This window comes from Aythya marila (assembly GCF_965140915.1).
Source record: "Aythya marila genome assembly, chromosome: 20".
In the NCBI taxonomy this organism is placed as follows: domain Eukaryota; kingdom Metazoa; phylum Chordata; class Aves; order Anseriformes; family Anatidae; genus Aythya; species Aythya marila.
The window spans coordinates 502,199-515,313 of NC_139061.1; the positions used below are offsets into that span (position 1 = coordinate 502,199).

Here is a 13,115-nt window from a genome sequence, read left to right on the forward strand (position 1 = left end):
GCCAGAGTCTCCATGGCTTTGGCCACACGTGCTAATTGCTGTCAGGCTCTGCTTTATTCCAGCTGCAGTGAAATCCCTGCCCTGCCTTCGCTCACTGCCTGGGCTGTGGGCAGGGCTGCCCTCCTGCCTGCTTCCCAGAGCTGCTTCCCAGCCAGAGCAGCAGATACAGCCTGAAGGGCTGCTGCCCTCCTGCAGTGCACAACCCCTGCCGGTGGGTACTCACCATCCTCCTCCCAGCCCTCTGCCACTCCTGCCAGCTCGTAATGCTTCTTGCGCAGCTCCCCCAGCTTCTGCCGCTCCTTCTGCAGCTGGTTTTCCAGCTCCAACACTCGCACCTGAAGGACAAAGCACACACTGCTATTGCTACTCTGTGTCCCTGCAGCACAGCCAGCTCTGCCACCTGCATGCTCCACACCAGCTGTGCCGGGCTTCCTGACACCAAGCCCACCATCACCAAGGTACATCCCATTAATGTTCCAACAGCAAAAGTTCCTGGAGAGGGGACTTAGCTCAGACGCATCTGAGGATGGGGAAAGCTCAAGGAACAAATGCATGCTGCTCCTGGGCAAGCTCAGCCTTCACTTTCGTCCACTGGGCTTCACCCACAAGCTCCTGGTGCCCAGGTGCTGGTCATGCTCTGTGCTTGCATGGCCTGCTTGGGCAGCAGTTGGGAATGGTGCTTGAGGAAAAGAGCCTCTTTACCAGGAGCAAGAAAATGGCTCAGCTCTCCCCTGCTCCCACTCCTTGGGACAGCCTGGGCACCCTCTCATCAGCCCAAACATGCTAGATGCAATGTTGGCTGTGTTTCTGAAAGTGCAGAGGAAGCTCCTACCTGAGAGTCCATTTCTTGACGCTTGATCTGGGTTAGTGTCATGCTAGAGAAGTCCATGCTGTCTGCAGAGACAAAAACACCGTGTCCCCTTGGGGGCTGCTCCCCAGTGTGACCTGCCCTCCTCAGCAGCTCCCATGCTGCAGGCAGAAACCACTGTGCACGTGGATATGACCAACCGAACACCGAGGGCGCAAAGAGTGGAGATCTGGGGGCAGGTCTGTGCTGCTGGCCAGGCCTGCAGCCCCGTGCTCACCTTTCTCCTCAATCTGTGACTTGCCAGACTTGGTGGAGGCCACCACACCGGCTGTGGCCTGGTTGACACCCCGAGAAGCTTGCTGGAGCTTGGCCAGGTTGGCGCTATCTTTGTCTGCCTTCACCTGCCGGGGCCGAGAGGGTGTACGTGCTCATGTCCCACCAGGTCCCACAATCCAAGCCAAGGACCTGGCATGCCAGCTCCAGCCTCACTCTGCCACCAGGTAACCCTGGTCCCAAGCAACCCTGCTGGGGGCCCCAGAACACAGCTAGGGGAGCAGTGGTGTTTCTGCCACACAGGGCACAGTGTTCCTACCTTGGAAGCTGCCACCAGCTGTGCGGTGCTGGCTGCAATCTCATGGGAACAGACCATCAGCTCCTCGAATTTCCCTTTCCCTTGAACCACCAGGTCAGCAGCATCGCTGCAAGAGGACAGAGAAGGGCTAGAGCATCCCTCGGGCCAGCTCTCTCATACCCTCTCACCCTTCTCACCTCCTGCCCCTTGGGGACGGCAAAGACCCTGCTACCCTCCACAGGGTGCCACTTACACCATGACAGTTGCTCCCCAGCCCACAGCCTTGGAGGCAGAGATGAGACCTTCCGTCCAGCGGGAATTCTTGGCATAAAACTCCTTGGGTGATGCTGCGCCCTGCAGAGGATAAGGGAACAGTCACATGCTGGAGCAAGGGGATGCGCCCTCACCCCAGGGTGACAGGGTCTGGGGTCCCCAAATCTCTGCTCTTAGGAGACAAGAGTAAATCAGGATTTCATCTGAGATACATGTGGAAGTGGAGCAGACACCTAACCCTAGGTGTCATGGGCTCCCCTGTGCAGCATGAGAGCTTTGCTGATGGCATTTGCAACCTCTGGGTGCAAAACAGAGACCTAGGACCGGGGCAGACAGCCTCAATGCTGGCAGCTGTCCTGGCTGTCAGCACACAGCTCTGCATCACTCCCGTGGCAATCCCGTGCTGGCCAAGTCCTTGCCCGCCCACACTGCCCTCACTCCCTGCCCGCCTGCTCACCCGTCCGCTCTCCACAATCTCTCGCTGCAGGTCCTTGGACGCCAGGACCAGCACCTGTATTGCCTGCATAAGGCCTGTGCAGGAGCCCAGGATCCTGTGAGATAAATCCCAGTGAGCTGTGGGAAGGCTGGCACGGGTGCAAACCACGCAGCTGGTGAGGTGCAGAGATCCCAGAGCCTTGAGGAAGATGCCCACCCTGCAACACTGTGTCTCATTGTGGCTCCCCAACTCACTCTTGCATCCCCAAACCCTTCTTCCTCTTCTCTTAGCACCTGGATTTAAACCAGTACCTTAATCTGTGATGCCCTGGCCACTGCTCACCTCTCATTCACTTCCAGTTTGACCCCAGTGTCACCAGCCCGAGCCTTGCTCAGCATCTCCTGGCAGAGGGGAGAAGCTACGCTGAGCCACCTGCACTGCCTGGCTGCCATACCCAGCCTTGTGCAGGTGGCCCCATGAGGCACGGTGCCCAAGGGTGCCTCAAGGCATGCAGTGACCCCGTGGGGCAGCCCTTGCAGTGCCGGTTCACCTCAATCCGTGCGGCCGCAGTCTCAATGGCCGCGGATGTAGCTGCCATCTCCTTGTCCACCAGATCACCCAGCTCTTCCTGCTCCACGTCCAGTCCTCTGGGTCGCAGCTCCTGGGGACAGGACGGAGAAAAATGCCTAAGGGAGGCACAGCCCCTCCACAGGTGCCACCACCCTGCTTGCCCCAAGTTGCTCCCCATGCCCCAATCCCACTTGGTGGTGATGCCCATGCACCCACCTCCCCAATGGCACTGATCCGGCCCAGGCAGCTGGTCACCGCGGCGCAGTCAGCGCCTTCCACACTATCCAGGTCTTGCAGGGAGCTGAGGTAGCTCATGGCCTCGCTGCCACACTGCTTGCACATCTCCAGCAGACCTGTGAGCGCCACAGAAGAGGCTGAGGGTGCTGCTGCCCATGAGGCCAGAGACCCCCAGCCCCTGCCCACCGCAGCTGGAAGCACTCACGGTCAGCAGGCTCCACTGGGGCCATGTGGGAGGTAGCGCTGCCTTGCAGGATGGTGTCGCTGATGAGGTGGGCAAAGAGGGCCACACAGGGCAGCAGGCTGCTCACATCTGCAGACAGAGAAAAGGCGCAAGGCTCAGCTGAAGCGGCCTAGGAACCCATTTAGCTCTCACTTTTGCTTCCCCTGTTCCCACTTGGGCTCTGCAGAGCCTAAGCCTTGGTTGTGGCTCTCAGCCCAGGCCTCTCATCCTGCTGCTTCCTGGAGATGCCACCTCTTGCCCACCTGAGCCCTTCCCCAGTGCTGCCGTGTCTCACCTGTATGATTGGAAAGGTATTTTCTGTGTGCATCCTGCAGCCTCTCTGTGCACTCAGAGGCTGCCAATGTCCTGGACAGGAGGTAATCTGCAGGCACACAAGAGACAAGACTTGAACAAAGTACAGCACAGCATCTCTCTATGGCTGGGCTGTCCCAGAAGAAATTGGGGAGGGTGGCTTTGCAAGGCCACTGTTTGGGACGTGCTGGCTTTGGTGGGCACTGGGGAGCTCACCTGCTGAGCCAGTGCAGCTGATGTGAGCAGGGTCCTCGAGGCGACTGAGGGCATCCTGCACCATCCTCTCTGCCTCCCGTGCACTGCCCTGCAGCAGAGCAAACTGTTCCTTGGCGAGGCGCTGCTGCAGCATCTGCTCCATGCTCTCCTGCCAAGGCAGTGTGTCAGGCTCCCTCCCCACTGCACCAGCTGGCAAACCCTGACACCCCTCCACTGCCTCCAGCTCTGGCAAACACCCACAGCCAGGGCTTGGCACGGGGGCTTTGCTCTTGTCCCTGGGGACCAGCAGTGCGGCAGTGGGCAGCCAAGTGCCATGGAACACTGCTCCCCATGTGGCTCCTCACTGTAGTGGAGTGGCCCTTGGCTCCGGGTGCACTGCTGGTGATGCTGGGATGCCTGCAACAGCGGTGCCCCTGGGGTACCTTGTCTTGCAGCTGTGTCTGCAGTGTCTCCAGCTCCTTCTTGCTGCTCTCCTTTTCGCTGCTGAGTGTGTCCTGAAGCTGCTGCAGCTCAGCCTGCAGGGCTGCTATCTCCTCACCATACCGCTCTGCCGCCCGGCTCAGGCTGTCTCTCTCCTGCTCCAGGTCTGCTATCCGGGTGCTCTGCTCTGCTCCCACCTGGCCGGGCACAAAACACCCATCAAGACTGTGCTGAGGACGTGGCATTGAAGACATGAACCCTTGCATTTGGAGAATTGCTTGTGGCTTGTGGTCCATGCCCAGGCCATCTCAACCACTGCTGCTTGATGCATTGCAACCCACACAGCTGCGGGCAGAGTGCAGCCCTGCATCACCCATGCCAGGCAGCCCAGCAGTACCTTTGAAGCAGCGGACAACCTTGTGTGGGGCCAGCTGAAGCTCCCTTGGATGCCATTCCACTTTTATCAGCTGATGACTGTCGTCATCCTGATGCATGAGCAGATGAAGGGCTCTTTGACCCACTGCAGCTTGTCTGCCCACCCTGGGGAAGGGCAGGTCCATTTCCCTGACAGCTCCCTGCCTCTACAACAAGCCTGGAGACCTCCAGAGCCCTGTGCAGCGAATGGCCATGTCTTCACGGGCACAACAGACCCTCTGGCACAGCAGTGAGTCCAAAGCAAAGGCCTCTGACAGGAGGGCATGCTGCCTGCCAGCGTTTTGCAGCAGGCAGTCACCCTGCGTCCTGGTTTCAGTTAGAACAGAGTTAATTTTCTTCCTAGTAGCTGGTAGAATGCTGTGTTTTGGCTTAGGATGAGAAGACTGCTGATAACACCCCAATGTTTTAATTGTTGCAGAGCAGTGCTTATACCAAGCCAAGGACATCTCAGCTTCTTGCTCTGTCCTGCCAACAGGCAGGCTGGGGGTGCAGCAAGAGCTGGGAGGGGACAGACCCAGGACAGGTGACCCAAACTGGCCAAAGGGGTATTCCATACCATCTGACGTCATGCTAAAAATATAGGGGTGGCTAAATATATAGGGGTGGCTAGCCGGGGTGAGGGGGCCGGACTGCTCGGGGTTAGGCTGGGCATCAGTCAGCGGGTGGTGAGCAATTGCATTGTGCATCACTTGTTTGTACACATTATTATTATTAGTACTATTATCATAATTGTATTATTATTATTATTATTATTATTATTATTATTATTATTATTATTATTATTATCGTTATTATTATATTCCTGTCTTATTAAACTGTCTTTATCTCAACTCACGGGCTTCACTTTCCATTTCTCTCCCCCGTCCCAGAGAGGGAGGGGGGAGGGTGAGCAAACCGCTGTGTGGTGTTTAGCTGCCGGCCGGGTTAAACCATGACACCCTGTCTGACTGCTTTTTCACCTGTGAAGATTTATTCCAGCAATTTCTTCCTCACTCACACAGGAGTGGACTGTTCAGCTTCTCCATCAGAGGCTATGGAGATAGGACATGGGGGTGAAGGCTGCCTGCTGGCTCTAGGGCAATCAGCTCCTGAGTCTGTCCCTTCTGAGCTGGGAGTCCCTGCTGCTGGAAACCACTGCTTGGTGCAGCCTCACACATGAGTGCTAAACCCCATGGTACGATCACTGAACCCATCCAGATCTGGGAAGGACAAGGACAGAAAGCTGGTTATTGGCCCAATGGCACCTTGGTGGGTAATGCCTTGCCAAGGCACTGTGACAATGGGCAGACCTGCCTTTCTCCTGGGCACAGATAAATGCTGCAAGCCCATCTGAGACTTAGTGGAGAGGAAATGGGGCTGGGCTCAGAAACCGGAGCAGGGTGGCAGCGGCATGGCCGCGGCAGGGGCTCTCACCTGTGTGCTGGACTCCAGTGTGCCCTGCAGGACCTGCAGCTCCTGCTTGCTGGCCGCCAGCTCCTGCTTCAGCATTTCCAGCACCTCGGCTTGCTCCTGAGACTGTGGGCAGGAGAGAGGTCGCCCTGAGCCGGCCCCTGTGGGGCACTCACCCGCTTCCCTCCGAGTGCAACCAGGAAGGTCCCTTGGGGTGTGAGACCCCATCCCTGTCCCCACCACCTGTCCCCATCCCCAGGACAACCCCACTGTGCCATGCGCCCTACTCACCTTCCTCTGAGCCTGCTCGCTCACCCGCTGGAAGGAGTCCTCCAGCTCCTTCTTCTCCCTCTCCACATCACCCTGGGCCTGTCTTGCCACTGTCACCTGCTTGGTCACGTCTGCGTTCTGGGGATAGCAGTGGGAGCTCAGGGGCCAGCCCAGCCCAGGATGCATGCTCCTTGGGTGGCTGTGGGGCCCACCTTCCGCAGCAGGTCAGCGTGGTTCTGCACCAGCTCGCTGTACTTCTCCTTGAGCTTGCTGTATCGCTGCTCATTCGCCTGTGCCCTCCCTGACACACACAGGGTGAGGTGAGCACTGGGGGCGCCCTGTGGTCCCCCGCCAACCTCCCCGGGCCCTCTACTCACGTTCGATCTCTGTCAGGCTCCTCTGCGCTTTCTCTGTGTCCTCCCGCTGCTTCTTCAGCTCCTCCAGCTCAGTGCGCAGGAACTCGCTCTCGTCCAGCGCCTGCTGCTTCAGGTGCCGCTGCTCGGCCAGCTCAGCCTCCAGCTCACTGATGCGCCCGCGCAGCTGCAGGGTGCGACGCTCGTTCTGCAGATACAGCAGGTGGGCAGCTCCTGGCACCGTCCAGCGCCCGGCAGCCCCAAATGCACCAGATGGACCTTATGCAGTGGGGTAAGCCACACTGTGCAGCCGTGGGAGCCCTTCCCCATGCACAGCGGCTGCCCCACACGGCTGCTCTGTACAGACAGATTGCTGCAGAGGAGCTGGAACCATCAGGTGTGGAGCAGGACACGGACAGGGTCAGGGCCTCACATCCCTGGGGCAGCAGTGTCACAGCTCCCACCCTTCACCACCCTGCTGGCCCCTTCACAGTGTGAGCTGCCCCGGTATCGCCATGCGGTCCATGGGCCTACAGCTGCAGGGTGCTGGAGATGATGTGGCCAGCATGCACCATGTGCCACCAACCAGCTATTGTCACCCACCTCAGCCTTGAAGCTCTCCAGCTCCTCCTTCAGGGTCCTGATCTCCCCGTAGAGCTGCTCTATTAATCGGTCCCTGGGAAGGAGACACCAGGCACCACCTCAGTACTCCTGGCACTGACACAGGGATGTGGAGACAAGGAGAGAAGGTCCTCATGGAGGCCACTGTGTCCTCAGGGACAGCTGAGCTCAGCTCTGCCTCCTGCTCCACACCGAAACCCATGGACAGGAGTGCTTGGGGCTCCTGGGATTGTGCTGGGTTTGGCCATGGCCCTGAGATGGCCCAAGTGGGGACACGTCCCTGGAAGGGGTTGGGTGTGGGCAGCCACAGCACTTGCTGGCAGATGCGGTGCTGTGTTCTGGGGAGCTCCCGCTCTGCTTCGTCCTCCCTCTGCCACCCAGTGACGGGAGGAGCCACGGACCCACTGATCGGAGGACTCACTTGTCATCCTTGTTCATCCCATTCTGACTGTTGAAATTGAAGGGGTCGCTGCTGAGTGAGCTGCCAAAAATGTCATCAAACTTGTTGTCAAACAGACTCTGCAGGAAGAGAAGCACAGGGACCCAGGTGAGCACTGCTGCTCCCCTGCTTGTGCAACGGGAGCCTGCATCCCCTGCTGTCCCTGAATGGACTGCACAGCCATCCCACCGGCCAGCAGGACTGCTGCCTGCAAATGCTGCCCATCTGGATTTCCCAGAGCCCCCATAGCCTTGTGCACAGGCAGATCCCAGCACTTCCTATGGGGCAACTGTGGTCCTGGAGGGCAAATCCCCAAAGTCATTTCACATTAATTTGTCTTCTTAAAATGCTGAGTGCACAAGAAGAACTCTTAATGGAGAGGTGCAAAGAACTCCTCTTCCAGCAGAAACATCCATGCAAGCACAGAAAGCTGTAGGGTAATGCTAGGAAGGAAAACATCCCCAGCCAGCCATCACTGGAGGGCACCAAACTATTAAGAGAAGCACCGTGGGATGCATTCAGCCTGACTCAAACACAGGCAGGGAGCCCACGCTCCCCACTGGGCACCCTGCAGCACCCATCAGTGACACACAGCACCCTGTGCTGACGCTCAGTGCTGCCTGAGACCCTGCGACAGCACAGTTCAGAGAGAAAGTGATGGGTGCGGAGACAGAGGGCAGCACCATAGGCACAGCCATGGGCCATGCCTCAGTGTTTACCTGTGACGCTGTTTCCATTTCCACCAGGTCTGTGATGGGCTCACTGTCAGGCGAGGATGCCTCAGCGGGGATGACCACCACAGGGCTGATGTGCTCTGACAGTGCTGAGGCTCTCAGGAAATTGGGAGGGTTCTGGGAAGGGAGGAGAGCACAGCTGGAAGGTGTAAGACCAGTTCCACAGTAGGGCTACCAATATGGCTGGCCCTGTGTCACACCTGAAAAATCATTTCACCCCTCATCCCTCCCAGCTATGCTGCCGTGAGGAGGGATCCTGGACCCCAGCCCTCTAGGGACAGCGTGCAGCCAGAAAGCAGCTCCATCCCACAGGAACATTAAAAGAACCTGACCCAAGGAAGATGCAGGGATGAGCCCTGGGCCCCACAAGCCCTGAGTTGCCACCATGCCCACGAAGCAAAGCAGGTGGCACACGATGCTTTCTGGACAATGATTGCTCATTGCCATCAGCCCTCCCTGCTGCTCCCAGCCATGGGGATGGCGAGGGCTGCACCAACACCGTGGTGCTCTCACCTCTGGGAGCTGTGGGATCTGAATTAGCCGTTTGAAGTACTGCAGGTTACTGGAGCGATAGAAGAGGTCCTTCAGCCTGGAAGGGGACAGAGGCTGGTTAAGGAAGGCTCTCCGTGTACCCCAGTTTCTCACTGCTCTCATACATCCCCATCAGGCAGCTCCTCTGCACACCCCATACAAACCCTTGCCAGGCTCCAGAGCAGTGTCACCGCATTGTGCTGGAAGGAACGGGAGCATATGCCACCACCAAACCCATGGCAGGTTGTCAGAAGACCCTGGCCCCCAGACTCCCACCGCTGGTAAACACTGATTGCCAGAGGCTTTCTCGCATAAACCCAGGATTTGACGAGCAGAGAGAAGGACCTAAGACCACAAACTGTGGGAGAGCCACTGCACTGGGTTGTACCAGAGGCCCTGCCACCTCTCTGCGCTGTCCTGACAGTAGCCAAAATAGTAGTTTTGAGTGAACAGCTGTGAAACAGCCCCACTGCTCCCATTATATCTCCAGCCACTGGCTGGTCAGGGCTTCCTGCATAGAGGCTACATCTGCACCATCATCTTCAGTTCTCCCCATGAGCAGCCCTGCCTCCCTTCTAACCTGATTTCCAGTTCTGGCACCAAGAGCAGCCTGTGATAAATGCTCTCCACCCCTGGTTTTACACCTGGTATTATGCAAGAAGAAAAGCTGCAGCCAACCTGGCATTCAGCCTGGTGCTGCCACCACCATGAGCTGCCATTCCCTTGGCATGGTTGATATTTGCCCCTGGGTCTGTCCTGGGCATTCAGAACCCGCTTACAGCCTAGCCATCTACTGATGGTCGTGCCTGGTGTTTTTCCCACAGGCACTGGTTTGCAGTTTTTGACCTTGAATCGAGATGTCCTATATTGTGCAGTCTCAGTGCTGTGATGTGCCCCTGCTGCTCTTTGTCGCCAGTTTTCATTTTGACTACCCTAAATAACTGCGTACCACAGGCCATAGCACTTCACTGCCTGCTCGCTCTTGATCTCATTTAAAATACAATGAACAGCACTGCTTCCAGCACAGTCACTGGGAATTACCCTGAAAACCCCACTGGTACAAAACTTTATCAATTGTCACCTGCCTTTCGAGCAGTTGCTAATCCAGGGGAGACCTGTCCTTCCATCTCAAGGCAGCTTTTTTTTCCAGAGCTTTCGGAAATAAACATGCTCACTAGTGTTTGCACATCGCATGTGTGAGTTCCCAGGTAACTGGGTACATGTGATTTGGCTCCGGCCATTTGCTCCTATACTCCTATCTGTTGCTATTAAAATCTCTGCTATTGATATTTTAATTTGGGACAGTGCCTCAGACAACAGGACACATGCCATAAGCAATTTTACCTTTTCCTGTTCTGAGCTGTACCCCAAAAAGACAGTTTTTCCCTCTCAAAAGCCACCTCTGCTTGGCTGAATGACCTGAATTTGCCTGCAAAGTCAGGTCTTCAGAGGACAACACCCTGAGCTCTGCAACACCTGAAGATTTTCTCTTTCTGCTGCTTCTTTTAACAAGCTGTCTTGGTTTGCCTTTTTTTTTTTTTTTTTTTGAAATTAAGCACTACTCAGGGAAATCTCTTTTTCACGGGCCTAGAGACTACAAAATTGACTACCCAGGGGCACACCAGACACTGTTGCTTGCAACAGTACCTCAAGCTGTGCCTATCACAGCTTGAAGGATGGCAACTGGGGAAAATTAGGACCTGCCCATGAGCACCCCACCACATTCAGCTTCTCAGTCCTTGCTAAGCAGGTGCTTTCAGTGGCAGCAGTGCAGTGGTGCTGTGTAGTTCAAACTCCTCCAGTGAAGCCAGGAAGGGCAGGGTTGGGTCCTCAGCAGCGACGGAGAGACATTCATCTCAGCACGTCAACTGCAAATTGCAGTTAAAACTGCAATTAAAGGGTTTGAGGGTTTTAAATCATCAACTGGCGCTTCGCACAAAATGCCATTAGCAGCTGAATGCCTCTTTAGAATTAATAATGCAGTTATCTGGTAATTCAATAGCATTGGATTAGCCAAACGGAGTGGGTGTCCTGGTGAAAGCATCCCCACTCCAGCAAAGCAGCTTCAAAGCAGAGGCAGTGAATTTGAAGCAGGCTGATTTTGGAGCCCTGCACTAGACAAATTCATGCATTTCCTCTGCCTCCATTGCTCAGCTGCTGAGCCTGAGTGCAGAGGGCTCCAGCACCCCAGGGCTCCCTGATCAGATCTCGGTAGCCAGAGCACCACCTGGGGTGGCAGCTGGCACCCCAGGTCTCCACTTACTTTCTGAACTGCTCCAAGAAGCGGTCCCGGTGGCCCTGCAGTGTGTCAGCAGGCAGACCTGGGAGAAGCAGCAGATATAAACCTCACTCCGTGTCCCCACCTCAGGAAGAAGCAGGGCTCCAGGGGCAGCCTGTCAGCAGGGACAAGCATTTTGCAGGGACACTTGTCCTCCTCCCGGTGTCCAAATGGGGAGCCCCAGCCACACACTGGCAAAGAGTGCAGACACCCGGGTGTTGCTAAGTGGCCAGCCAGGCTGCTTCCATGTAGGATGCCCCAGCAAGCTGGGCTGGGGGCATGTGGGTTCCCGGAGTCGCCCCATGCATAGCCTGCTGGCTCGCCACATCCCCTCCACCCCTCTGAGCTCCCTCTGAGGCATGGGGGGTACTCACAGGAGTGGAGCTTGAAGAGCAGCTTGACTGTGTAGTCGTAGAGGTGGCTGCAGTCCAGGATCACCTGGATGAGCGGAGCAAGGCGGCACTGCCCCGCAGCCGTGACCGACACAGACCGTGACATGTCCAGGGAGCTGAACACTGGTGGGGAGGAGCAAGGACATGGTTCAGAGGGGTAGAGGGAATGTCAGGCTGTCAGAGCTAGGATTTGTGTAAACCAAACAGACAACTGCCTTGGAGCTAATGGTCTGCACTCCTTTACAGCCAGAGAATAGTGACAGCCCTCTGTGGCTGGCTCATTTCTTCCCAAACCGGGTGTTTGACACAGGTCAGCTTGCTGGGGCAGCCACGGAAATGCCACCCAGAGCAAGAGACCTGATGGCCTGTCATGTAGCCTCCGTCATGTAGCTGCCTCCGTCCCAGTTTGTGCCATGAAACTTCAGCAAGAGCAGAAGCTCCCGCCTGTGACTCTCCGGCACCACACTGGTGTGGGAACTCCTTGGCACCATACAGTGAGGGTGCCTGGTCCGGAGCCAGCCTTCAGCAGGGAGCAACAGGACAAAACCCACCCAAGCATGTGCAGGGACCCTGAGACTCCTCTCAGCTCCCAGCTGAGCTCCCGAGGGATGAGACCAGATACAAATACTAGAAAAAGGCAGAGGTGGAAAGGAGCTTGGCGCATGCTCCAGCCCTGGGGTGGCTGCCAACCACCTGTTTTGGGAGATGACTCTGGGAGCAGGAGGAACATCACCGGCATCCGAGGTGAGTGTGCACAAAGCCAGATGCAGCCCCAGGGCAGGAGCGTGCTGCGGTGGCAGACAAAGCAGGTCACCCTGTGCTAATCCCAGTTGGCTGTGCTGCTCAGCCTCTCCTGCACACAGATCTGTCAAGCCTCTGTGCTGGGAAGCACCAAGCAGCCTCGGGGTAAATAACAGACAGCACAAATATTCTCCAATTTAGAGGCAGGCGGGAGCAGGGGCTGCACTCCTGGTGTGTGTGGAGCATCCTGCTGCACCGTGTGTGCTGCTGGGGAGATGCTCCAGAAATACCCAGGAGCAGATGGCAGGGATCCTCTGCAGGGAGCAGAGTACAAGACACACTGGAGCATCCCACATAACTGCAGGGGACATGCATCCCACTGCACTCCTTGACTGTTAGAGGCACGTTTTATGGATCAGGGTCATGTGTAGGGTGCCTAACCAAGAGAATCTTCATGTGCATTTACACAAAGCACTAACACAGCTGAGTTACTGAAGCACTTACCAAGGTACATGACAGTACAAAGGGGGGAGCTGGAGGCCAGCGAAGTGAGGTCTTGAGCACCACAGCCTCTGGTTTCCACAGTACATCTAATTATATCTAATGTGTTCCCATGCAAGTCCTAGGAAAGGGATGCCTGGCAGCTGGGAAGGAAGGGCTGCTGCCGTATGTGTCTGGGGACCATCTTCAGAGTCTGGTGTTATGCATCCTAAGGTGGCCTTGCTCTGGTACTTCTTTAATTTGTCCCAAACCCAACCTTGCTAGAGTGTGCAGAAGCACATTACGGTCCTAAGACTTTAGATTGACTTGTTTTTACCTCCATGCCTGATTACAGCCTCTGAGAGCATGAGGAAGAGAGGGTACTC

The 13,115-nt window shown here is 56.5% G+C and overlaps 1 protein-coding gene across 5 annotated transcripts in view; it reads right to left on the minus strand.

Annotated features, from left to right (window-relative positions):
* Positions 1 to 13,115, minus strand: part of HIP1 (huntingtin interacting protein 1) — a 50,296-nt gene that overhangs the window by 2,384 nt on the left and 34,797 nt on the right. For 2 of the 5 annotated variants that reach the window (XM_082776463.1, XM_082776464.1), the window contains exons 8-30: positions 11,491 to 11,631; positions 11,102 to 11,159; positions 8,821 to 8,896; positions 8,293 to 8,424; positions 7,556 to 7,653; positions 7,117 to 7,189; positions 6,538 to 6,721; positions 6,373 to 6,461; positions 6,182 to 6,298; positions 5,915 to 6,016; positions 4,069 to 4,263; positions 3,647 to 3,794; positions 3,414 to 3,500; positions 3,101 to 3,208; positions 2,875 to 3,011; positions 2,639 to 2,749; positions 2,431 to 2,489; positions 2,110 to 2,203; positions 1,633 to 1,733; positions 1,401 to 1,506; positions 1,086 to 1,209; positions 833 to 894; positions 224 to 335 (exon numbers count right to left, since the gene is read on the minus strand). In XM_082776463.1, coding sequence (XP_082632589.1) covers positions 224 to 335; positions 833 to 894; positions 1,086 to 1,209; positions 1,401 to 1,506; positions 1,633 to 1,733; positions 2,110 to 2,203; positions 2,431 to 2,489; positions 2,639 to 2,749; positions 2,875 to 3,011; positions 3,101 to 3,208; positions 3,414 to 3,500; positions 3,647 to 3,794; positions 4,069 to 4,263; positions 5,915 to 6,016; positions 6,182 to 6,298; positions 6,373 to 6,461; positions 6,538 to 6,721; positions 7,117 to 7,189; positions 7,556 to 7,653; positions 8,293 to 8,424; positions 8,821 to 8,896; positions 11,102 to 11,159; positions 11,491 to 11,631 — 2,514 coding nt within the window. Of the gene's footprint in view, positions 1 to 223; positions 336 to 832; positions 895 to 1,085; positions 1,210 to 1,400; positions 1,507 to 1,632; positions 1,734 to 2,109; positions 2,204 to 2,430; positions 2,490 to 2,638; positions 2,750 to 2,874; positions 3,012 to 3,100; positions 3,209 to 3,413; positions 3,501 to 3,646; positions 3,795 to 4,068; positions 4,264 to 5,914; positions 6,017 to 6,181; positions 6,299 to 6,372; positions 6,462 to 6,537; positions 6,722 to 7,116; positions 7,190 to 7,555; positions 7,654 to 8,292; positions 8,425 to 8,820; positions 8,897 to 11,101; positions 11,160 to 11,490; positions 11,632 to 13,115 lie in introns of those variants that run through there. The other 3 variants (XM_082776465.1, XR_014318873.1, XR_014318874.1) reach the window with 3 other exon arrangements.